This window comes from Saccopteryx leptura, chromosome 10, assembly GCF_036850995.1.
Source record: "Saccopteryx leptura isolate mSacLep1 chromosome 10, mSacLep1_pri_phased_curated, whole genome shotgun sequence".
NCBI classification, from domain to species: Eukaryota; Metazoa; Chordata; class Mammalia; order Chiroptera; family Emballonuridae; genus Saccopteryx; species Saccopteryx leptura.
In genome coordinates this window covers 71536047-71561641 of record NC_089512.1, presented here as the reverse complement: position 1 = coordinate 71561641, position 25595 = coordinate 71536047, and the positions used below count along the sequence as shown (strand labels likewise).

General features: G+C 48.4%; 1 protein-coding gene across 1 annotated transcript in view; it reads right to left on the bottom strand.

The window, feature by feature from the left end:
- The window catches only part of LRIG1 (leucine rich repeats and immunoglobulin like domains 1), a 118095-nt gene that overhangs the window by 68289 nt on the left and 24211 nt on the right, over positions 1-25595 (bottom strand). The window contains exon 2 of the mRNA XM_066351927.1: positions 6230-6301. Within this exon, the coding sequence (XP_066208024.1) occupies positions 6230-6301 (72 nt within the window). The remainder of the gene's footprint in view (positions 1-6229; positions 6302-25595) is intronic.

Genomic DNA, 25595 nt, shown 5'->3' with positions numbered 1-25595 from the left:
CAGCAGACCGAGTAACCCCTTGCTCAAGCCAGTGACCTTGGGTCCAAGCTGGTGAGCTTTGCTCAAACCAGATGAGCCTGTGCTCAAGCTGGCGACCTCGGGGTCTCGAACCTGGGTCCTCTGCATCCCAGTCCAACGCTCTATCCACTGCGCCACTGCCTGGTCAGGCAGTAATTCAAGTCTTGACAAAACTGCTGGAAGCAGAGTGTACAGGTGCGGCGGACCAGGCTAAAGAGGAATGGGGCACTTTGTCTAGAGTGGCAGCCAGAATCAACAGGTGGTGGCAGACTCCATAGGCTCTAATCTGCAGAGCTGCCTGACTTACTGAGAGGACATGTGCAGCCCAGAGGAGGACTGTGTGGGCACTTCCTTCTCACTCACATCTACAAAGAAAGAACTGCTAGCTCAGTGAATGTCTGTTGGCCTCGCAGCACAGCTTTCTTTGCTCCCTGCTCCCTGCAGACACAAGAACACTCTCCTCAGAAGGCAGCGACGCTGCCCTGGCTCTGCGACACAGCCCACTTGCCAGATGGAAATAGAGCCTGGTCAAAAATAGCCGGCCGGAGCCCAGGGGACAGGCCCTGGGGAGTGTGCACGTCCAGGAGTAAGGAGACTGCAGGAACTTAAAACTGTGTTTAATAAGATCTTCCAAACAACTACGACTGTGCATGCAGCCTTCTCCCTTCATACCGCCCAACCTGCTTCCAGCCACAGCCCTACAGATCCTCCATAATGTCTGGCTTCCAGAGCTGAATCTTTCCTGATGATTCCAAACCCAGAAGTGCCCAGATGCCTCGACCATGAACCAGACTCATGGCCCACCCGGAGCTGAAAGCAGCACAGACAGGCAAATGGGCAGCATCAACCACCTGACCCGAGGCGGAGCCGGGATGCAGCCCTTTCCCAGTTCCAGCCTTCAGGGCCCCTCAGATCTCTCAGAAACTTCCATTTACTGGGCTTGGTGAAAGGAAGCTTTACATTCTGCAAGACGCAAAATGTTTAAATAAATAAGTAAATGAGGAGGAGGAGGAGGAGGAGGAGGAAGAAAAGAAGGAGAAGTCTATTTCAGAGTATTTTATTATTTATTATTACCCGATCAAATGAGGCTTTAATAATGAAAAACAAACCTAAAGAGTAATTTTTGGTTATAGAGCTTTGGGGTGTTTTTTGTTGTTGTTCGGTTGTTTTCTGTGCCTTTATTTGTTTGATTTACTGAATAGCTGATATAAGCACACAATAAAATTTTCAAACCTTTTCAAAAGAAAATACCAGCCCTGGCCAGTTGGCTCAGTGGTAGAGTGTTGGCCTGGCGTGTGAAAGTCCTAGGTTCAATTCCCAGTCAGGGCACACAGAAGAAGCAACCATCTGCTTCTCCACCCCTCCCCTCTCCCTTCTCTATTCTCCTCCCACAGCCATTGCTCGATTGTTTCAAGTGGGTTGGCCCCAAGTGCTGAGAATGGCTCAGTGAAGCCTCCGCCTCAAGTGCTAAAAATAGCTCCATTGCGAACATGGCCCCAGATGTGATTGCTGGGTGGATCCCAGTCTGGGCGCATGCAAGAGTCTGTCCCACTATCTCCCCTCCTCTCAGTTGGAAGAGAGAGAGAGAGAGAGAGAGAGAGAGAGAGAATATCAGGAATATACAGTGACAAATGAAGCTTCCTTGCACTTCAGTCCTCTGATCTGCCTCCAAGAGTAAGTCCCTGCTGCCAGCCTCTAGAAAGGTACACGTTTTCTTTCTTTCTTTCTTTCCTTCTTTCTTTTTCTTTCTTTCTTTCTTTCTTTTCTTTCTTTCTTTCTTTCTCTTTCTTTTTCTCTTTCTTTCCTTCCTTTTCCTTTCTTTCTTTCTTTCCTTTCTCTTTCTTTCCTTCCCCTTCCTTCCTCCTTCCTTCCTTCCTCCCTTCCTTTTTTCCTTCTTTCCTTCCTTTTCCTTCCTCCCTCCCTTCCTTCCTCCCTTTCTTTTTTTTCTTTCTTTCTTCCTTCCTCCCTTCCTCCCTCCCTCACCTTTCCTTCCTCCCTTTCCTTCCCCTTCCTTTCTCCCTCCCTCCCTCCCTTCCTTTCCTTCCCTTCCTTCCCTCCCAACCTTCCTTTCTCCCTCCCTTCCCTTCTCCTTCCTTCCTCGCCCCCTCCCTTCCTTCCTTTCCTTCCCTTCCCTCCCTCCCTCTTCCTCCCTCCCTTCCTCTTTTTTTTTAGAGGGACAGACACGAAGGGAGATAAGAAACATAAACTCATAGTTGTGTCACTTCAGTTCACCGACTGCTTCTCTGCACATTTTTCTTTTACGCAGATGCTTGTGTTTTACACAGTCTATTCTGTTCCAGTTACTCCATTAGTAATTTTTCTTAAAAATTTCCACAACTCTTCTAATCTTCTGGCATAAATAGTATAAATAATCCATTATTTATCCATTCTGCTATTTGTAGATACTTCAGTTGTTTCCAAACACAAAGAGAGCTACAATTAGTAACAAAGTTGGGCAGGGAGTTGGGTCTTCGGTTCGTTTTGTTTCTTAAAAGGAAATAAGTCATCAATAATAAATAGGAGCACAGGTTTTAGAGTCAGGGCCACTTAATCAATAACCACTGTTATTAGAGCTTTTAAGTACTTAAGAATAGGGCACACTAAATAGTTGGCAAGACTTTATGACATAGTTTGTAACCCAGGTGGCCAAAGACGTTTTAGTACAGTGATACTTCAATCAGAAGCAACAGTGATAAGAGTGAGGGCTTGCTCTGTGCCAGGCTCCGAGCTGACTGCTTCGCATGTAGTGTCTCACTGAATGATATGTCAACCTTTCAGGAAGGTCCTATACGATCACCCTGCCTAAAAAGAAGAAACAGGGAGGCACTGGTACAGAGCAGTAGAAATTATTAGGAAGGGATTTTACAGCTTGTATTTTTAAATCAGATACACCTGGGTGCATTCAACTTCAATCCTACCCTGAACCAGCTGAATGGCTTTCAGTATGTCACTTAACCTTATTGCACCTTAGTATCCTCTTCCAAAAAATGAAAATAACACAGTATCAACTTCATAGGTTTTTGGCAGGAACGAGCTGAAATAATTGAACCTAACAGTTTAGAATATAGCTAGATACAGAGTCAAGGCTTAACAGGTGGTGGTATTTCACAGCCAAAAAGCAGTGCCCCAAAGGACACCCTCATTACTGCAGCCCTCCGTTGAGCACAACACATACACACTGGGCAGCACAACCTGAGAGGCAGAGGGTAAGCCATAAATACCCAAAGGCAGGCCCACTCAGGCTTCCTCACACCTGCAGGAACACTTTAGGTCAACGGCCCTGAAAAGCTCATGGCAGCACCCACACTAAGCATTCCCGGGCCAGGCAGCAGTAACGTGACCCCAGCGCAGCTCTTAAATAGTATGGTATAAATAGCTCCTCTTATTAATAGAGGAGCCCGGCCGTCAGGACTCTGGCTGCAGGCCCTCTGGTGGGCTTTCCTCAGAGCTGTGGGTGATGCGGTCCTTGGGGCCCAGCAGCAGCTGCACAAATGTCCTCGAGACCTCCGGGGGCCTCCGACGGGCTCACTTCTCTCCAGCTGGCCCACAGTGTTCTGTGATCCTGGCCTCCAAAGGAACACCACCGCTGAAACACCAGGGCTGCCGCTCACCGGCCTGGACTCCCTTGCCACGGCCTGCAGGCTCGCGCGGCTGTGCTCCATGGGGCGCAGAACGGACAGCACCCGGGAAACCGGAGCCCCAGATCACTCAGAAGCTACTGTGTGCCAACTGTGGTTTGTTCCTCACTGTCCTTCCCGGCCGCTCACTCTTCATAGCCTCTTCCTACCTCCACCAGGTTTTAGGACTCCGGTCAGTGGGCAGTTCTACTGTCCTGGACACCAGGGGTTTGTTTTTCCCACCCAGCAGTGGGACACCAGGAATGGTGGTCACAGTGGTAAAAAGGTTATCGGCCTTTTTAACAATGCACCCAGCTTGAGTGTCTATGCAATGATAAAGTAGAAGAAGAGAAGAGAAATAACCTTCCCTGAGTCTTTCCCACATGCAAAGCCTGGAGGTCAAGTCCAATGCACAATTATGACAATAATAATAATGTGTTATGTCCACACTGCAAAAGAGCAAAAGGGGGCACAGAGGTACTAAGTGACTTGTTCAGGAACATAGTCAGGTAAGGAACAGGACCAGACCTCACCTCAGGTCTGTCTGCTACCATAGAATGTATATTTCCCAGTAAGCCACATTGTATCCATGCACCACAGCCCCCGCCTTACAACTCCCACGCTCAGGAAGGCAGCGCGGCCCCAGATGCCGCGGGTCATGAGTGAGACAGGGTGCAGGCCCAGGTCTACCACTCACTAGCCGTGCAGTTCTGGCCCATTCTCCATGCCTCAGTTCACTCAGTGTCTGAAAAAAGGCCATGTGACAGTAAGGAGAGCAGTTACCAGCCCTTCAACCCTCACCAGTGCCCTGGCAGAGACAGGAGAGAAATCAGGCCCCAAACAGGAGCACAGGCTGGGGGTGGGGCCCAATCCTGACTATAAATGTAACAGGAGCACAGGGGAGGGAGAAAAGCCAAACAGTGAGGGGAGCAGAGAGGCTGTACCCGAGCACAGGGTGGATCTGGACAAAGGGTCTGGTGGAGTGAGAGGAAACACTCGGTACCCAGGAAGAGAAGACTGCTGTAGAAAGACTGATACAAACTGGTAAACACTGGCTTTTCTGTGTTTAAAGAATCTTCACTTGAATGCTGTAGCAATTTAGGGCCCTGCAGCCTTAGGGTTAAAATCAAATAGATTTGCGTTTGGCTCTTGGGTCCTCCTCCCATGTAGCAAGTGTCCTTAGCTTCTCCCCACTTCAGTCCTTCTCCTCTTTTGTAGAGTGGGAGAAATTATGGAAAAGAAAATAGTTTATAGCCAGTCCAGGCAGTGGCGCAGTGGATAGAGCATCAGACTGGGACACGGAGGACCCAGGTTCGAAACCCCTAGGTCACTGGCTTGAGCGCAGGCTCATCTGGTTTGAGCAAGGCTCACCAGCTTAAGCCCAAGGTTGCTGGCTTGAGCAAGGGGTCACTAGGACTGCTGTAAACCCCTCCCCCCATCAAGGCACATAGGAGAAAGCAATCAATGAACAACTAAGGTGCCACAACAAGAAACTGATGCTTCTCATCTCTCTCCCTTCCTGTCTGTCCCTACCTGTCCCTCTCTCTGTCTCTGTCACACACACACACAGAAAAGAATTTATGCCTGACCTCTGGTGGCACAGTGGATAAAGTGTCAACCTGGAATGCTGAGATTACTGGTTCAAAACCCTGGGCTTGCCTGGTCAATGCACATATGGGAGTTGATGCTTCCTGCTCCTCCCCCCTTCTCTCTCTCTTTCTCTCTCTCTCTCTCTCTCTCTCTCTCTCCCCCCCCCTAAAAATGAATAAATAAAGTCTTAAAAAAAATTTATAGCAAGCAGTGTCATGTGAGAATTAAATGAGAAGTTGTTCATATAGGGTTTAGCAGGGTGCTATGATCGCTGTGTGTACAGTCTGATCCCAAAATTATATGTATAGAGGTATGCATTTTTCACTAAGTGTCCACAAGAGTTATGTCTGGGTGATCTTCAATGAAGTAGTCTTCACATATTTCTATTGGTTCCTGATTTTCTGCAGTGGGTATGCATAATCTATGGGAAAATGTCTTGAAGTCCCTATGGAACTAAAATTCCTGATAATTCTAGCATCCATTCTAAAAGCAGAACTCTTTACATTAAAGAGAAGAAAAGACTGAGGCCTGACTTCAAGGACACTGCAGAGGCAGCTCGCCCGGTGCCCCAGGAGCCGCAATGCCAGCTCTTTTTGGACGTGGGAGAGGAAAGGTAAGCCTCTTTTGTCTACTCTTCTATACCTTTGTTTTCTGGAAATCTGCAGGGTGGGGCTGGCTCCCTGGGAACCGTAGGCAAGTACCAGTCAGTTTGGGTTAACCAAGCTGGTGCACGGGGCTTTGCACACCCACGTGTCCCTGTGATTTCTAGTAAGTCCACACCTACCAGACTGTAACACACTCTCACGCCCTCCTAGGAAGAAAACATAGGCTGCAGTGAGGAAGAGCTGAGTGAGCAAGCACTTGTCACGACAACCTTAACACAAATGTTCCTTCTACCAAGCGTAGGTTGCTGACCCAGGGGCTGCTGCTGCTGCAATAGGAGAGGGTCTTCACAAGAGCTCTCCAGCCCTCCTACCCCCAGAGGAGTAGGGAAAAGCACTCACACTTCCTGCAGATTCGGCAAGTCCTCAAAACCCGCAGGCTCGATCTCAGAAAGTTTGTTGTAACTCAGGTTTCTGGTCAAGGGAGAGAAAAAGAAAGAAAAAACAAACAGGTGAATCAACATTTTAATATACCCAAAACAGGAATCTTCTACTCCACCCCACCCCCCAAAAATAACATAATGATTGCCCTTATCTCAAGTATTATTTTAAGTAACCTTCCTCACACTGAGCTTTACAGATATACCTTCTGGCACTGGCATCTATAAACAAGCCACTGTGAAAATCTCAAAGCACCTCAAGTTGGCTAAACTCAAACAAATTCTAATCAATATCATTTTGCCACTTAGTAACAGGAAGGAAGCTCAGAGGTGAGCCAGTCCTCTACCTGTATCAGTGTGAATGAGGCCCAAGTGCTCTGTGCCACAGCAAGGCCAAAGCTGGTCTAAAAGGTACTTTCTAATTAATATCTTACTTAAATATCAAACATCATCAAACAGGAGAAAAAAACGAGGCAGACTGACCCTCCATTGTCTAAAATCAGAGATGACATTTGGCAAAGTCTGGAGATATTCTTTGTTGTCACAACTACTGGGGAGGGAAAAGTGGCCACTGACATCTGGCAGACAGAAGCCAAGGACGCTAACACCCTCTAGTGAATAGGACAGCCCTAACAATAAACAGCTATCCAGCCCCAACGTCAATAGCAACATTACAAGGTTGAGAAATCTTGTCTGAACAAGAACTTTATTTATTTATTTAAATTCAGTGAGAGGAGGTGAGACAGAGAGACTCCTGCTTGTACCCCGACCAGTAATCCACCCAGCAAGCCCACTAGGAGGCGATGCTCTGCCTATGTAGGGCATTGCTCTGTTGCTCGACAACTGAGCTCTTCTTAGTGCCTGAGGTGGATGGAGGCCATGGAGCCATCCTCAGCGCCCAGGGCCAACTCGCTCCAATCAAGCCTTGGCTGCAGGAGGGGAGGAGAAGAGAGAGAGAGAAGCAAGAGGGGGAGGGGTGGAAAAGCAGATGAGTGCTTCTTCTGTGTGCCCTGGCTGGGAATTGAACCCAGGATATCTGCACACTGGGCCAATGCGCCACCACTGAACCAACCGGCCAGGGCCCTGAACAAGAACTTAAGAGTAAAAATCGCTCACGTGTTTAGTCAAAATTGAAGGGACTGCTGAGAAAGTGAACACTGTCAGATCCTAATCACAACACTATACTATGAACACAGCACTCCTACTATCAATGAATAAATATTAGGCATGACAAATCACACAGGAGAGAGGAGCCACAGTCACAGGATACCCACAGTTGGTGTTAACCAAAGACAGTGAAAACCACACACGTGAGCAGCCTTCTCAAGGTGATGGCATCTGTCACAGTAACTCAGAGTTACATCCCTCTCCTCTGCAACTCCCTGCACCCATAGAGGCAGACATGAGCTTCTCAGATCACACCTTCAACCCAGAAAAGGTTAATTAATCCACAAGCACAAAATCCACAGAACTGTCATCCAATTGGGCCCCAATGTCTCGCCTTGTGCCTTGCTCCCTGCCCCTAAAACATACCTAGTCCTGCGGAAGATAAAGAGGTTAACATTTTTTTCATATCAGCTATTAACTTGATTGACATTACTGCCAACTAACAGTGCTACTAATCATAACGTTTACAATCTAGCTCTTAAGGGGCACAGTGTCCCATAAGTGGCAACTACCTTTAAAACTTACTCCAGAGACATTCCAATCAATACTGACCTAGAGCTGATAGCCACTTCACTGCCAACTCAAGACATTCATCTAAATAAAGTTAAACTACACTTGGAATTGATGGTACATCTGAGTTTGGGGCATAGCCTGAATGAAAAGCAATTTGTCCAGAAATTATATTACTATGAAATATTGAAGGTGGTAATTTTTAAAACCACATATTAAAGTCAAGTGTGAGCTTGTCTGCACTTGGGGAAGGTACAGAGAAATCAACAGGTTTGACTCAGAAAAGAAAATCCACAAATGGAAAGAATTCGCTCACATCACAAAAAAAAAACCAGACAGACAGAAATTGTCTTCTATTTTGAGCACATTATCATAGAAGTGGTGGGTGTAGAGATACTTTGAGTTTACAACACTGTAACGTTTCTATCATTATAGGTGATGGAAGGAGTTGAGCTGGAGGAGACATCAGAGAGAAACTTAAAAATCACAAAGGCAAGAGCCTGGAAGGTGGCTAGGAATGTGGATGGTCAGTCACCCTGCGGGTGTGGGTGGGAGCTAGCACAGCAGTGCCTGCCTGCCTGTCTAAAGGGCATCTCATCTGCTCCTGTCTCCAGAAACAAGGTGAGTGCAGGCCAGTGTCCTCTGCTGTCAGGAAGCTAAAACTCTGAATTCTTGCAATAAATTCTCTCAATTTTTGGAAGGAAAAAAAAAAAAGCAATCCTAGGTGGGCCAAACAAAAGTTATCTGAAGACCACATCTGGCTTGAGGGCTACCCGTTTCCAGCCTCTCAGCTAGGCCACTGACTCTTGAGGCTATTAGGTCCAAAATGAGTGACTCGTTTCTGGTTTATATATATAGCCAGGGGTGGAGCTGGGTCTTAAGTAATTAACTGGTAGCACATTTTAAACTATCTGGAATAAAATCAATTAAGGCTATTTGATAAAGGGTCTTCCATAAACTGGTCTTATCAGGACCTCACACTGAGATCCTAGTAAGTAGCAATGACGATGAATATATCTGTAAGTGAAAATTTAAAGCTCAACTGGGTCAGCCTGGATGTGGCAACGTTTCAACTTCCAGTGAACTAAAAAAGCCATGTACCAATAAATGAGGGTCCAGCAGACTGGCTCTAAGGGTGCTTCCCTCTGGGGGCACCTACAGCAATCACAGAGAGAGGACAGGGGCTGCGTCTCAGGTCCCCTGGAACGGCTTCTACTTCTGAGTCTGAGCTTTTAAGTCTGAGAAGTGGCAAGTCCTGCCACCTGGGATAAGCTGCTGCTCATCCACAGCTTTCCCAGGAAACAGGGAAAACATTTACTGCATTCTCCCTGTGAAATAATCTGAAATAAAATCCTCAGAGGCACCTTCTTGTTTGCTCATTTCAGGGAGACAAACTACCAACATCACGGTTTGTGGTAAAATAAAATAACATAAAATTTACCAAAATAACCATTTTTAATTGTACAGTTCAATGCGCACACACACTGTTGTACAACCATCACCATCATCCATCCCTAGAACTTTTTATCTTCTCCCTGAAATTTAGTACCCCTTAAACACCAGCCCCCAAACCCCCTACCCAGCCCCAGCAACCTCATTCCGCTTTCTGTCTCAGTGAACTGTGGCCCTCTAGGTACTCCCTATGAGCAAAACCAGTCTATTGTCCTTTTGTTTCTGGCTTGTTTCACTTAGCATAATATCCTCAAGGTTGAACCATGTTGTAGCATATGAGATACCTTCCTTCCTTTTCTGGGCTAAATACTATTCCTCTGTGTGTGTGCATCCATTCAATAGTTTTGTTGATCCACACAATAGTTGATGGGCATCTGAGTTGTTTCCATCTTTTGGATATTGTGAATAATGTTCCTATCAACATTTAATTTTTCCAGCACAATTTTTAAATAAAGTTTTTAAACCCTTTGATTGTTACGCTTACTGACATTTTTCAACAAGTAAAGAACTACATTTGTTCAGCCCAGGAACTGTACGAGAGGGATGTGAATTCCCATCTTAGTACTCAGTATCAATCAAAGGGTTAACCAGTGAAAAACCTTTAATGAGAACTTTCTTCCAGGTGGCATCTGACATGCACACAAATCTAAAGCATCTCGCTTATTTCTGCAAACACGATTACCCCTACCCAGCTGGGCATCTGAATGTGTCTTCAGTTGAAGGTTTCAGATTCTCCTGTCAAAACAATTCATCTATCAGCAGGACAGATGCTGTCAAAGGCATTTCTGCACCTTTCAGTAGCAAAGAGGAGCGGAAAGAAACCTCAGGGAATTTAGTTTCTGACAATTGCAGCTTTCATTAAACATTTTGTCAGCCACTGTCATAACACAAGTTTCCCGTTCTTGTACAAAGGGTGCGCAAATCTTTGAACAACTGAGCCAGTCACAGCTACTTTCTCAGCTAGTCTGCTGAGAGCTGACTGCGGCCCACCCTGTGTAGCACCACAAGAGGCACCTCAGCCAAGGGCAGCTCAAGTTTTTATCCAGGTTTTATCTGTGTATGAGAAGCACACTTGAACAGTACCTGATACAATCAGCCCGCCGAGCATTTTCCCAACAAGGCCCCGGCCCCAAACCCACCGAACCAGGAGAGCTAAGGTTTTCAAGAAGCTGAGAAATCACCACCATTAGGTAAACCTGTGCTGTCCAATTCAGGAGCCTCCAAGGCACGTGGCAACCAAGGTTTATATATAAACTAATTAGGATTTCGTAAAATTAAGACCACAGTTTCTCGGATACACTAGACATACGGCAAGTGTTCAACATCCACATGTGGGAGTGACTACCATCATCTCTGAACTGTCTATTAGACCATGCTGTGTCTAAATCATAGAGTGATCAACAAATATTTCTAAATCATGAAATCATCAACAAACACTGAAAGTGAATGGCACCTATTTTGAGACACTTAGATTTTAACAATAAATTTAAATTCCTCAATAATTGAACTGTGTTAAAAACTTTGATGGGGGTCTGACTGGCAATGGAACAGTGGACAGGGCATCGACCTGGGATGCTGAGGTCCCAGGATCGAAACCCCGAGGTCACCAGCTTGAGTGCAGACTCATCCAGCTTGAGTGTAAGGTTGCTGGCTTAGAGCGCGGGATCATCAACATGATCCCATGGTCACTGGCTTGAGCCCAAGGTTGCTGGATTAAGCAAGGAGTCACTGGCTTGGCTGGAGCGACCCAGTCAAGGCACATATGAGAAGCAATCAATGAACAACTAAAGTGATGAATCTATGAGTTGATGCTTCTCATCTCTCCCCCTTCCTGTCAAACTCTCTTGCAAATGAATGAATAAAGAAAAGAGAAAAGAAAAGAAAAGAAAAAAGAAAAGGGGTAGGAAATGACACGAATATTAGCCCATGTCTTTTAGGCACACAAAGTTCTTAACCATCCCAAAAGAGGAAAAGGCCTTAGAAAATTCAATTCACTAGGAAGACACTCAATTAAAAATGCTTTGAGTTTAATTCTGTAGGTTTAATCAGTATTTACATAATCTGACCAGTATCTTCCTGGATTACAACCAGAACCACATATTATAAACTTGGCAAAGGCTACCCAAGGCTGGCAAACAATAATTCATTGACTCCTTGGAAGCTCAGGGATAAAAAGTGTGTTTGGTTTTGAGTCAGCGCAGTGAGGAAACAACTCCAGTGCCACTGGACAACATAGTTAGCACAGATCTTACTACTGAGCACTGCTGGGGCACCCAGGCCCAGCCCCCATCCTCTGTTTCTTGGGAAACTGTGGACTCCAGATGGACATCTGTTCTTAGCCTCAGAAACTACACTGCTCGCCACCCATTTTTAAAAGGAGTCACCTGCCTAAGAGCAACAGAGAACAAGAGGGCAGTCCTTTCAAATTTCAAGGGGTGTGAGTAAGAAAGAACGTACAATTTTGTAAAACTTATTTCATTCCCTTACGCTCTAAAGCACTTTACCTTCTGAGGACTGATGTGCAATACGCATCAAGTTCCAGCAAAACTACATTATATTCCAGAGACCTACATTTTAAAGTTTTATGAGAATAAGAGATTTCTTTTAAAATCTAGAATATCAGATGTCTTTATCCTTTTTTTCTTCTTCATTAAGTGAGAGGGTGGGAGTCAAGGAGGCAGAGATGGGCTCCCACACGTGTCCCAACCAGGATCCACCTGGAAAGCCCCCTACCAGGCAATGCTCTGCCCATCTGGGGCCACTGCTCCATTGCTCTGCAACCAAGCTTTAGTGCCTGAGGTGAAGCACAGAGCCATCCTCAGTGCCCAGGGCCAACTCGCTCGAACCATTCAAGCCATGGCTGTGGGAGGAGAAGAGAGAGAGGGGAAGAGAAAAAAGGGAAAGGGGAAGGGTGGAGAAGCAGATGAGCACTTCTCCTGGGCGCCCTGACAGGGAATTGAACCCAGGACTTCCACACACCAGGCCAACACTCTACCACTAAGCCAACCAGCCAGGGCCACCTTATCTTTTTTCCTAATGTGATGTTTTCCCCTCACTAACCAAGCATCACAACAAAATAGCCTGATAATACACATTAAAGGCTTATATTAAGAATGAAATTGCGACTGACCTGTGGTGGTACAGTGGGTCAAGTATCGACCTAGAACGCTGAGGTCGCCTGATCAAAACCTTGGGCTTGCCTGGTCAAGGCACATATAACAAGCAAGCGATGAACAACTAACGTGAAGCAACTATGAACTGATACTTCTCGCTCTGTACCACCCCCACCCACCCACCGTAAAAATCAATAAATACAATCTTTTTTTAAAATAGAATGGAATTTCATCTTAAACTGGAATTGTCCCGCTGGCCTTTTCACCCAAGAATTTCCACTCAGGGCAAGGTTCTGCTCTCCTCAGTGAGCTCGGCAAGCAACACACTCCCTCACACTCCCTAAACTGAGCCTTGGAAAAACAAACACTTTCTGCAAATAAAAAATGGCAAAAATCACTCAGATTTTAACAATACATACAGCTCATTTTGTAAGATTTTGGTCAGTTATATTTAGGAAAGCCAGTAATGAATCACAGTTACTTCAATTTTTTTTAAATATTACATAGATAGTTCTCTATGCAAATAAGGCGTGCAAACAACTCAAAAGAAAAGGTAAGAATACACATTAGCCATATAAGGACCCCAGAGTCATCACCTACCTTTACTCCTTAAAATCAGCTACAGAAGTCAGTATGGGCCTCTGAATTCTGGCGCTTACGACGTCAGCTGAGAAGAATCACCATGCCTGCGCCCCTAACCCCATGGAGCTCGTGTGTGCCCCTCTAACTTAGTAGTGCCCACAGCCCACCCCAGCCCATGGTTAATCTGGATAGAGGCTGAAGTTCTGTCCTTAGCATCCAACAGATGTCAAATTCAACAAGCAGTAATTGAATGTTTTCTCCAAAGTATACTGCGCTGTGATCAGTTCTGATACAAATTAGGATATGATGCAGTCAGTGACCTTAAGGAGTTTACAGCCTAGGGCACAGATAAGAGTCTGGCCTGAATAATGACAGCCACAGCTCTAAGACGGCAAGCGTCTGGGAGTGGCAGGCAAGCAGCTGCAAACTGGTGGCCCGTGGGCCATAGCTGGGCTTCAGGGAATCTGTGACTGAACAGTGCTTGGAAAAAAACCCTAAGGTTTTCACCAAAAAATATAAAAGTTTCAGTTTCTCTTGAAAATAATCACTGGGCCTGCATTCCCCCCAATAGCAGCAACCATTTACTTAACACGTGATTCAGGAGACCCCAGACCCTGCACTCATCCGGCCCGCCCAGGCCCTCTTCACTCAGCGGCAGCGCTCACCGGCCTTGGAAGCGTCCGGTCTGTCGTTCCTGGTGCGGGTCCCTCCGGGGCTAGGCGGTACTCAGAACAGGGAAGATCAGTTGTAATAAGAAAAATTTATCAGAAAAATACAAAACCTTCGCTAAACCTAGACGTGTAGGAGAAAAACATGGTAGGAGGAAAAAAGGCTAAAAATGTTAAATAAGGCAGAGGGTATGAAACTAAAAACAAGAAGTCATGGCCTCTTAGAAAGAGAGGAGTGGCCCTGGCCAGTGGGCTCAGTGGTAGAGCATCAGCTTGGTACATGAATGTCCTGGGTTTGATTCCCAGTCAGGGCACACCGGAGAAGCAATCATCTGCTTCTTCACCCGTCCCCCTCTCCCTTCTCTCTCTCTCTCTCCCCATCCCGCAGCCATGGTTTGGTTAGAGCAAGCTGGCCCAGGCACTGAGCATGGATCCATGCCCTTGCCTCAGGCACTAAAAATAGCTTGGTTGAGAGCATGGCCCCAGATGGGGGTTGCCAGGTAGATCCTGGTCGGGGCACATGCGGGAATCTGTCTATCTCCACTCCTCTCACTTGGAAAAGAAGAGGGGGAAAAAAGGAGAGGGGCAAGACAAGCTAGTTTCAGGGCAAAGTTGAGAATAGTAGCCAGAGTTGCATGTTGTCAGACCACAGCTGACCAGTCAGTTAAGTCAAGGGTTATATAAACCTTAACAAATCTCAGCGTCAGGTCCCTCATGAACATTCATTTGCAGGGCCATTAAAGCTGATTTCCACAGAAGCAGAGTATCTCCTTGCTCAACTACTTAAAGTTTTTACTGTAATAGTCTACCATCACTGAAAGCAATTAGCATTTGCTTTCTGTAACACCCCTTAAAACAAGAGATTCTAGAATCTGGTTTTCCTACTAAACTAAGATTTTGGCTAAAGAAAGACAAAAATAACTGGGTATGATGTAATCTTGTTACTGAGGCACTCTCATGATTGGTTGTGGGGTGGTCCTAGGGGGAAGCCACAAATTTTCCACAGCAGTCTCTCGTTAAATATGGTACATGCATCATTAACGCACAAAGATGAATTAATTTAATTAGGAGGAGGCACTCGAGCTGCAGCAGTTTTGCAGTTGATAGGTACTCCACAAACACAGGGAGTCTGTGCAGGGAAGAGCTGCTGGCCACAGGCTGGTCCTCCCACAAGCCTGCCACAGAGGGAACACCACCATGACCACCCCAGCAGGGAAGAAGTGCCTACAGCCACCATCTGGCTCTACTACTAAAGAAGCAGCTTTGCGGGAGATTTGGGAATGAGAAGGGGGAAGAGGAGTCAGTAGTCTGGTCACCTATTCTACTTGATCATCTTGGAGAAGGAATCACAAATCTGTCCTTTCAGAATCCTTAAGCTCTACAGGACTTTCCAAACTCATCACCTCCGCAACAGGACCCTTTCACCCAGCTTCATCAGGACCTGCAAGCCCAGCCATTCTGCAGAACAGAGAATAGGTGATGCCTGGGAGTAGGGCACTCCCGCCCTGTCCATCAGTCTCTTCCCTAACACGTCTCTTCCCCTCACATCCGGAGGCAGCAGGGCTTTCGGTGAGATCAGAGAACAGAGGGCTTATCAATCATAACCTGTAGGGGACAGAAAGCACTGCAAGAACCTGTGTTCACCTCGGGGACTCAACTGAGGCTGACGTTTCTTCTTGAAAGAACGAGTGAGGATTCTCCTAACTGAAAAACTAGCTCTACAGACACAGGAAATAAATAGTGGCTCTTGCTTCTGTAGTAGGCAAAACAAGTTGGGCTAAAGGGACAGGAAATGGGACACATTAACCATGGATAAATTTAGAATCCTTGGTTCACCAAGTGCTTTGAAAGGTCCACCACTGTCCCTCTGGTCATGAATGATGTTTCCTTTCCTAACACTTCCACCTGACCCTTCTGCCCCTACAAAGGTCCACATGGAGACTAGCTTCCTATAAAACCACCACTATGAAATAAAGGTATTTATTAAAAGCATGATGCAGCTTTAAAATGCAATGCATTCACTTTGGGTTTATATATGAGAGCTGCTAGCTAGCAACATCTTATGAACACCTCTTTGATTGAATGTGTCCCCAACAGAATCTGATAGAAGCTGGAACCCTTGCCAACCATCAGTGATACTGTGATCAATTTCCTTTTGCAACACACTAAAATGAATTTTCACTTCCCACTGTGAGCTCACGCACTTCATGCCCACACATAAAGGCCCTGAGAGGAATGGTGCTATCAGAGAAGAAAACAACTATTTTAATGCAGCCCCATAAAAAGCACTCCTGGTCAGAACAGGGTGGCCAAATCCCAAGCCTGTCTTTCTGACAGAAGGTACACCAAGGATTTCACTGGGATAAAAGGATAAGAAAATTGTATCAGTGATTCTAGATTCTTCAGAATTAAACCCCCAAGAACATATCACTTCCCGAGTATAAGAGACACACATTAAAATAGTAAAAACAAAAACCCTCTTCCCTCCATCTGATTCCTATACGCCATTCTAAACATTCTTGTCTAGATGTTTCCTAGAACCCGGAAACGATTCAGGCATTTTGTGGCCTTTATAATCCTCCTTTTCATCAATTCACTCTCTAACATAATCCAATCACTTAAAACAATAGTCCGCAAACCTCATGTTACAGAAATGTATGCCACAAGATAAGAAGAGAAATGTGTTAACAAAGTTCTGGATGTGAGATGACCAGGTTGTTGTTGTTGTTAAGAGAAACTGTTCAGAAGGGCAATCTGAGGCAAATACACTTTTGGGTTATAAACACAACTTGCTTCGTTGTCCCATAAAGGGGAGGAAAAAGGAAGTGAAGGTGCTTTTTTTTAAAGCAAATACATCTGTACAAACAACAGCTTACCGTAGTGTTCGGCATCTCTTTCCTCCCCCACCCACACACAAAAAAATCAAGGGACAAATGACACAAGTAGGTGTAACTACTTTCCCAGGCTAGTGTTGCTCAGAAGAAAAATCCTTTCTGGAAAGCCAGGGGTGCTAGGGGGTGTGCATGGAGTCCCCTGCCAGCTTCCAGGGAATCTACACGCCTCTTTCATTTTTTCCAACTGAAAACACACCCACCACTCACTGCTCTGTAACGTCTTTGTGCCTATGCAAAGCCCACACATCCAACATCTATGACCGCTGATACAAAAATCCAGGTTTGCTTACATTTGCTACAATACTCTGCATTAAAATGTATAAAGTGCAAAATTCCTTCAAATATTATCAGACATTTTCAATACCATCTTCTCTTCTAAGTTTTCAATATCATCTTCTAGGTTTAAAATATTAAATACTATCTCCTAGGTTTAGCCTCCCTTTCTTTCCCAGCCACCTCAACACTCAAAAAGGAAGAGCACTCAAATATACAGAGCTGACCCCTGCTGTGAAGTCCACCAATGCTGAAAACTGAATTCACCCACAACTCTGCAATTACATCCGCTGTATTACAGGCAGGCACACAAGTGTCTAGGTAAGTATTTTTAAAGAAAACCAACAGTTTTAAAAGGTCAGCCTTCTGGCTAACAGTTAAGTCACTGACTTTTTTCATTAGCTTATCGACATGGGATCTCTTTCTGTCGCCTTTTCCATCAGGTTTTTAAAATTTGTGTGTGTCATGTAATACCCAGTTGAAGCCAAAAGGCAATGTTTTTCTTCCTATGATATTCAGACGTCATGAAACACTGTCAACTTATAAGCTTGTCTCTATCGTTTTCTCGTGGTGATGGTCCCTTCTCTAGCTCTGGTTTGGGCTAAGATACTAAGTCAAGCTGCAACACTCACACAGTATTTCAGCACGCATTACTTTACACAGACTGTTTCCTGCTATTACAATATGGAACTTACCTCTCACTGAAGTTATAAGTGCAAAGAGTCAGATGATACATTTGACCCCTGTCCTTGAACATGTTAAAATTTTACCATGTCAAATGGAAAACATACGCTTTCACTTCTTCCTTAAAAAAAAATTTCACCAAGTCCTCTCAAAATCATGCCTCAACTCTACCACATGGTCCATCTATACCTTCACCCAGGCCCCCGGAAGCCCAAAACCAAGCACTCATATCTCTCTCTCTCTCTCTCTCTCTCTCTCTCTCTCTCTCTCTCTCTCTCTCTCACACACACACACACACACACACACACACACACACACACACACACCATCTTTTACCAGTTTGCTGTTTCAGGTCATTTACTCCCAAACATGCAACTGAAAGGGTGGATCCTAGTGTTCAATTCCACTTGCTAAACTGTACCTTAACCAAATAATGAACAGAGGTACCTAGGGAAATCAGTCTGTCTTTAACATAAATCACCAGCAAAAGTGATTAAAAGCTCTACAAAACTCAAGCATTATAAATGACTACTTCTAAAGTCCTATTACAGGCTGCAGAAGCCTCAGAAACGGCCCGTGGACTTCCGGGCACCCCACACCCTCTCTGTGTGCTGGGAGAGCGGGCACCCCACACCCTCTCTGTGTGCTGGGAGAGCGGGCACCCCACACCCTCTCTGTGTGCTGGGAGAGCGGGCACCCCACACCCTCTCTGTGTGCTGGGAGAGCGGGCACCCCACACCCTCTCTGTGTGCTGGGAGAGCGGGCACCCCACACCCTCTCTGTGTGCTGGGAGAGCGGGCACCCCACACCCTCTCTGTGTGCTGAGAGAGCGGGCACCCCACACCCTCTCTGTGCTGGGAGAGCGGGCACCCCACACCCTCTCTGTGTGCTGGGAGAGCGGGCACCCCACACCCTCTCTGTGTGCTGAGAGAGCGGGCACCCCACACCCTCTCTGTGCTGGGAGAGCGGGCACCCCACACCCTCTCTGTGTGCTGGGAGAGCGGGTATTCCATGTCCTCTCTCTGTGTGCTGGGAGAGCGGGCACCCCACACCCTCTCTCTGTGCTGGGAGAGCGGGCACCCCACACCCTCTCTGTGTGCTGGGAGAGCGGGCACCCCACACCCTCTCTGTGCTGGGAGAGCGGGCACCCCACACCCTCTCTGTGCTGGGAGAGCGGGCACCCCACACCCTCTCTGTGTGCTGGGAGAGCGGGCACCCCACACCCTCTCTGTGTGCTGGGAGAGCGGGCACCCCACACCCTCTCTGTGTGCTGGGAGAGCGGGCACCCCACACCCTCTCTGTGTGCTGGGAGAGCGGGCACCCCACACCCTCTCTGTGCTGGGAGAGCGGGCACCCCACACCCTCTCTGTGTGCTGGGAGAGCGGGTATTCCATGTCCTCTCTCTGTGTGCTGGGAGAGCGGGCACCCCACACCCTCTCTGTGCTGGGAGAGCGGGCACCCCACACCCTCTCTGTGTGCTGGGAGAGCGGGCACCCCACACCCTCTCTGTGTGCTGGGAGAGCGGGCACCCCACACCCTCTCTGTGTGCTGGGAGAGCGGGCACCCCACACCCTCTCTCTGTGCTGGGAGAGCGGGCACCCCACACCCTCTCTGTGTGCTGGGAGAGCGGGCACCCCACACCCTCTCTCTGTGCTGGGAGAGCGGGCACCCCACACCCTCTCTGTGTGCTGGGAGAGCAGGCACCCCACACCCTCTCAGTGTGCTGGGAGAGCGGGTATTCCATGTCCTCTCTCTCTGTGCTGGGAGAGCGGGCACCCCACACCCTCTCTGTGTGCTGGGAGAGCGGGCACCCCACACCCTCTCTGTGTGCTGGGAGAGCGGGCACCCCACACCCTCTCTGTGTGCTGGGAGAGCGGGCACCCCACACCCTCTCTGTGTGCTGGGAGAGCGGGCACCCCACACCCTCTCTCTGTGCTGGGAGAGCGGGCACCCCACACCCTCTCTGTGTGCTGGGAGAGCGGGCACCCCACACCCTCTCTCTGTGTGCTGGGAGAGCGGGTATCCCATGTCCTCTCTCTGTGTGCTGGGAGAGCGGGTATCCCATGTCCTCTCTCTGTGTGCTGGGAGAGCGGGTATCCCATGTCCTCTCTCTGTGTGCTGGGAGAGCGGGTATCCCATGTCCTCTCTCTGTGTGCTGGGAGAGCGGGTATTCCATGTCCTCTCTGTGTGCTGGGAGAGCGGGTATTCCATGTCCTCTCTGTGTGCTGGGAGAGCGGGTATTCCATGTCCTCTCTCTGTGCTGGGAGAGCGGGCACCCCACACCCTCTCTGTGCTGGGAGAGCGGGCACCCCACACCCTCTCTGTGCTGGGAGAGCGGGCACCCCACACCCTCTCTCTGTGCTGGGAGAGCGGGCACCCCACACCCTCTCTGTGCTGGGAGAGCGGGTATTCCATGTCCTCTCTCTGTGTGCTGGGAGAGCGGGTATTCCATGTCCTCTCTGTGTGCTGGGAGAGCGGGCACCCCACACCCTCTCTGTGCTGGGAGAGCGGGCACCCCACACCCTCTCTGTGTGCTGGGAGAGCGGGCACCCCACACCCTCTCTGTGTGCTGGGAGAGCGGGCACCCCACACCCTCTCTGTGCTGGGAGAGCGGGCACCCCACACCCTCTCTGTGTGCTGGGAGAGCGGGTATTCCATGTCCTCTCTCTGTGTGCTGGGAGAGCGGGTATTCCATGTCCTCTCTCTGTGCTGGGAGAGCGGGTATTCCATGTCCTCTCTCTGTGTGCTGGGAGAGCGGGTATTCCATGTCCTCTCTCTGTGTGCTGGGAGAGCGGGTATTCCATGTCCTCTCTCTGTGCTGGGAGAGCGGGTATTCCATGTCCTCTCTCTGTGCTGGGAGAGCGGGTATTCCATGTCCTCTCTCTGTGCTGGGAGAGCGGGTATTCCATGTCCTCTCTCTGTGTGCTGGGAGAGCGGGTATCCCATGTCCTCTCTCTGTGCTGGGAGAGCGGGTATTCCATGTCCTCTCTCTGTGCTGGGAGAGCGGGCACCCCACACCCTCTCTGTGCTGGGAGAGCGGGTATTCCATGTCCTCTCTCTGTGTGCTGGGAGAGCGGGTATTCCATGTCCTCTCTCTGTGCTGGGAGAGCGGGTATTCCATGTCCTCTCTCTGTGCTGGGAGAGCGGGTATCCCATGTCCTCTCTCTGTGTGCTGGGAGAGCGGGCACCCCACACCCTCTCTGTGCTGGGAGAGCGGGTATTCCATGTCCTCTCTCTGTGTGCTGGGAGAGCGGGTATTCCATGTCCTCTCTCTGTGTGCTGGGAGAGCGGGTATCCCATGTCCTCTCTCTGTGCTGGGAGAGCGGGTATCCCATGTCCTCTCTCTGTGTGCTGGGAGAGCGTGCACCCCACACCCTCTCTGTGTGCTGGGAGAGCGGGTATTCCATGTCCTCTCTCTGTGTGCTGGGAGAGCGGGTATTCCATGTCCTCTCTCTGTGTGCTGGGAGAGCGGGCACCCCACACCCTCTCTGTGTGCTGGGAGAGCAGGCACCCCACACCCTCTCTCTGTGTGCTGGGAGAGCGGGTATTCCATGTCCTCTCTCTGTGTGCTGGGAGAGCGGGCACCCCACACCCTCTCTGTGTGCTGGGAGAGCGGGCACCCCACACCCTCTCTCTGTGCTGGGAGAGCGGGCACCCCACACCCTCTCTCTGTGTGCTGGGAGAGCGGGTATTCCATGTCCTCTCTCTGTGTGCTGGGAGAGCGGGTATTCCATGTCCTCTCTCTGTGTGCTGGGAGAGCGGGTATCCCATGTCCTCTCTCTGTGCTGGGAGAGCGGGTATTCCATGTCCTCTCTCTGTGCTGGGAGAGCGGGTATTCCATGTCCTCTCTCTGTGTGCTGGGAGAGCGGGTATTCCATGTCCTCTCTCTGTGCTGGGAGAGCGGGTATTCCATGTCCTCTCTCTGTGCTGGGAGAGACAAGAGCCATCCAGTGCCCACCTCAGCCAGAAGTCAAGGACCGTGGGTTACACCAAACCCAGACATCGCCTGAGCCCAGCTACAGCAAGGCAGCTTCCCTATGAAAAGCTAGCACTTCTTTGCCTAATACTTGTTACCTGATGAACACACAACAGTCCCCACCCCACCAGCTTCTACTGTCATTTCTTTTTATTTTTTTTTTATTTTTTTTATTTTATTTTATTTTTTTTTTCATTTTTTTTTTTTTGAAGCTGGAAACGGGGAGAGACAGTCAGACAGACTCCCGCATGCGCCCGACCGGGATCCACCCGGCACGCCCACCATGGGGCGACGCTCTGCCCACCAGGGGGCGATGCTCTGCCCATCCTGGGCGTCGCCATATTGCGACCAGAGCCACTCTAGCGCCTGGGGCAGAGGCCACAGAGCCATCCCCAGCGCCCGGGCCATCTTTGCTCCAATGGAGCCTTGGCTGCGGGAGGGGAAGAGAGAGACAGAGAGGAAAGCGCGGCGGAGGGGTGGAGAAGCAAATGGGCGCTTCTCCTGTGTGCCCTGGCCGGGAATCGAACCCGGGTCCTCCGCACGCTAGGCCGACGCTCTACCGCTGAGCCAACCGGCCAGGGCCTACTGTCATTTCTTTTTAAAGATGATGCCATCAAACCCAAGTTGGTTAAAGTCTCTGTTCAGCTTCCAGAGTCAAACTCCATCAGGACTTCCTTCTAATAAGTATGCTGAGGGGACTGTGGGGGGGGGGGGGGCTGCTCCGGCACACATCACACGAACAGAACTGGCATCATAAACCCTCCTCAATTAGAGGACAGATGAATTTCCAGCCCAGAGATATAGGGGATCTAATAGTTTGGGGGGTGGGGAACACAGTTTGCTCAATACAGCACTAGGCTCCGACATCCAGCTGGGCCTCCAGCTGAGATGGCCAGGCTGACTGTCTTTTCTTCCTTCTCTCCCACATTTGGCTCTGAAATACTGTCGAAGCAAATGAAGGTGCTCCAATCCAGGTCTGGTCCACATGACCACACAAGCATGACTCTGCAAAACTGTGCTGGCAACAACATTTACCTACAGCAAACTCCGCCGGGATCGATAAGCCAAAGCAGGTTTGGGTTTGGTTAGGTTTAAGCTTGCACAAGCAAAAAGAGAAAACCACCCACTTTCCAACCCAAAGTGCTACTGCAGAAGGCACCTGTACAAACTCGTCGGGGTGGTTTATAAGGTCATCAGCACCTCAGAAAAGCCTTTTCATTCCTAGGGGCATGAGACAAATGGCAGGCCTGCCACACTTGCTGGTGTCAATATTTACCTAAGGCCTAGGTACTCATGATAGGGTAAAACCAGGCACTTTTTCAATTCACTCATTCATGTAATTTGCCACTACAATGCTCCAAAACATTTGCAGCTTGAATTTCTTTTCTCTCATTTCCATCCCGGAGGCCGGCTGTGGGGCCCACGTCTATGTCAGCAATGGTCCCGGCAGCTAGGGAATAAAGAAATCCACATAACGCAGAACTGCCAACCTCAAATGGCCCTGCACCTGAGGATAATGACAAGATGGGGAAGGGAAGAGGAGCCTGCTCTTCCCCTGCCAATGGCACGCATGTTGTCTGAACTGGAAATGAGCAGAGCTCAGACCCTGCGGTCAAGCATCTGAACCATCATGCCCAGCAGGGTTCTAAATGTGACTTACGGGGCAGGGTTCATCCAGCAACCAACACCCAAAGGTGTGTGAGGCTCAGACGAAGACATGCTATTCGAGAGCTGCTTTTTTTGTCCACTCTAATTGTCCCAAACTCCCTCCTCTTTCCCCCGTTATGGAGTCTTTCTCCCTCAGTCTCTCCTTCCCTCCAAATAAAGGCCACTACACAACTCCCCTCCTCAGGTAAAAGTCGTAAGAGATAACTAGTCCAGTAATACAAACCTGAAGAGGCCCTTGGGACCTCTGAAAAGAGGTCAGAGGAAACCGGGGCAGAGGCGGATTCCTCCACGTCTCTCCCCATCACTCAAAGCCCTCTGTCATAGGCGCTGAAACGAAGTCCCCTCAGTGGATGGTGCTGGCTTCTTCCAAGGGAAACCCCTGCAGTGGCCTGGTGGGAAGGCCAACTTCAGGTTTTCATGCTAAGGAAACTGAGGCAGTAAAGAAAGATGGCCCTCTCTCCAGTGGCAAATTAAAGAACCTACCTCAAAGCCCTCTTGCAAAGCTGAAGGGAACTGACATTAAACAGACTTCTCAAACCGGCTTCCTATGCTTCGCTAAATCTACTTTTCTGATCCCATACTCACAATTCTTCCCAACTAGACAGGTATCCCTAAGCAAACCCCTCACTGGATTCTGGATACTCCACTGAGCCTGGTAAGGACCATCATGCTTATATCCACCAACAGGCTGCAAACCACTTCCTTCCTAAGCAGAGTGGAATGACATGATGAGCTGTGATCTACGGCGCACGTGTGGTCTGTGAGGGCCAGCATTCCTACCTCTGCTTGAAATACTCCTGAGTGAAAGCAGGCAAGTATCGAGCCCCAAATAGTAGCACCAGTGGGTATGGTCAGTTCTATTTTTCCTTACATAAAGATATACATGACACTTAAGCGGCCAGTATTTCCTCACACACGTTGAAGTTAATAATTCACAAACCAACTGACATTAGTTAAGGATCAGAAAATTTAAAGGTGGTTTGTGCAGACACTCCTGTTCTTGCTCTTACTTCACAGCTGCTTTATTTAACTGATGGCTTCTGTTGCCAGTAGGGCAGGCAGCACTTCAAAATGTTGTTTGTTAAGCCAGGTACACCACTACCCGAGTCACCGAGCCTCTGGCTTTTATGTTATCCAAATTACAGCAATTATTTTCCTCTCATATGGAACAGTTAGGCAATTCTAACAGGACAAGATTATCCTAGTTTGCTAGTAAAATGTTACCGTAATCATGCTCATCTATTTCTAAATCCAGCCTCTCCAAATGGACAATCCCAATGACACCAATGTATGAAGGAGCAACAGGTATCGTTGAAACAGCCCTCATCCCAGAGGAAAGCTGCCTGAATCTCAGACCAGACTGTCTTATCCACAGGAAGACATGCTTCTCCACCTCAGCCACCCCCACCCACAAAAAGGTAGGGCCTAAATTCCTCACCCTTCGACCTTCTGCTCCCACCTCTCTTTCTTGATCTCATAATACTGTATGTGCACAGAGCACGGGCTACGGAAGAGGGCATCTAAGGAAGTCTTTTCTAGCCGCTAGATGGGTATGTGTCCAACCTGCTGCAAGATAGGTTTACTAGTTGGTGGTGGTGCTTGTCTTCAACCAAAGGAAATTAAAGCTTGGGGGTACGAGTTACTTCAAAGCCGAGGACCTGCCGTACACACATGCTCCACAGCATGGGTTTATGAACCCCCAATAGCTGAAGGCCACACGCAAGTCCACATAAGCCTTGTTAAAGAGGTTACACATTAACCACCACGCACCTCAAGGAGTATCCTATCACCTCCAACATCTCCACACCTTCTATATCCTGCCTTTGACAGGGCTTTCCAGAAGTTGCTACCATGGCATTTGACGTAAGCGCAGATAGGTACATTTTTTAGTTTTTATTTTTAATATACAAGTAATTTCAGTGTGTGCAGCTGGTCCTTAAAAGGCACCTAATTAAACCCTAAGGGGTAGAAAATAGGCAGTCCCAGAAAAGCAGATGTCTGGCCGGTGAACCTGTGGTTATTTCTACAGGTGTGTGTAGGCAGGTATATCAGGGACACAGGAACAGTGCCTGAAATAATACAACACAGCAGAAAAGCCAGTGGTCACCTGCATTTGGTAAGGAAATGAATGAACACAAAATACTCATTAAACACCTTCCACATGCCAGGAGTGGTGCTGGACTCCACCCAGGACCACAACGCAATAAGGTAGTCTCTATGCACCAAGTTTACAACTGGAAGGAAAGTCCATCGCTGAGCAAGGAACCACACCCATGTCCCCAAGGCTCTCCTGGAAGAAGTCAGCAGCCGCCTCTACTTGGTGCTTTAGGAAAAGCCCTCT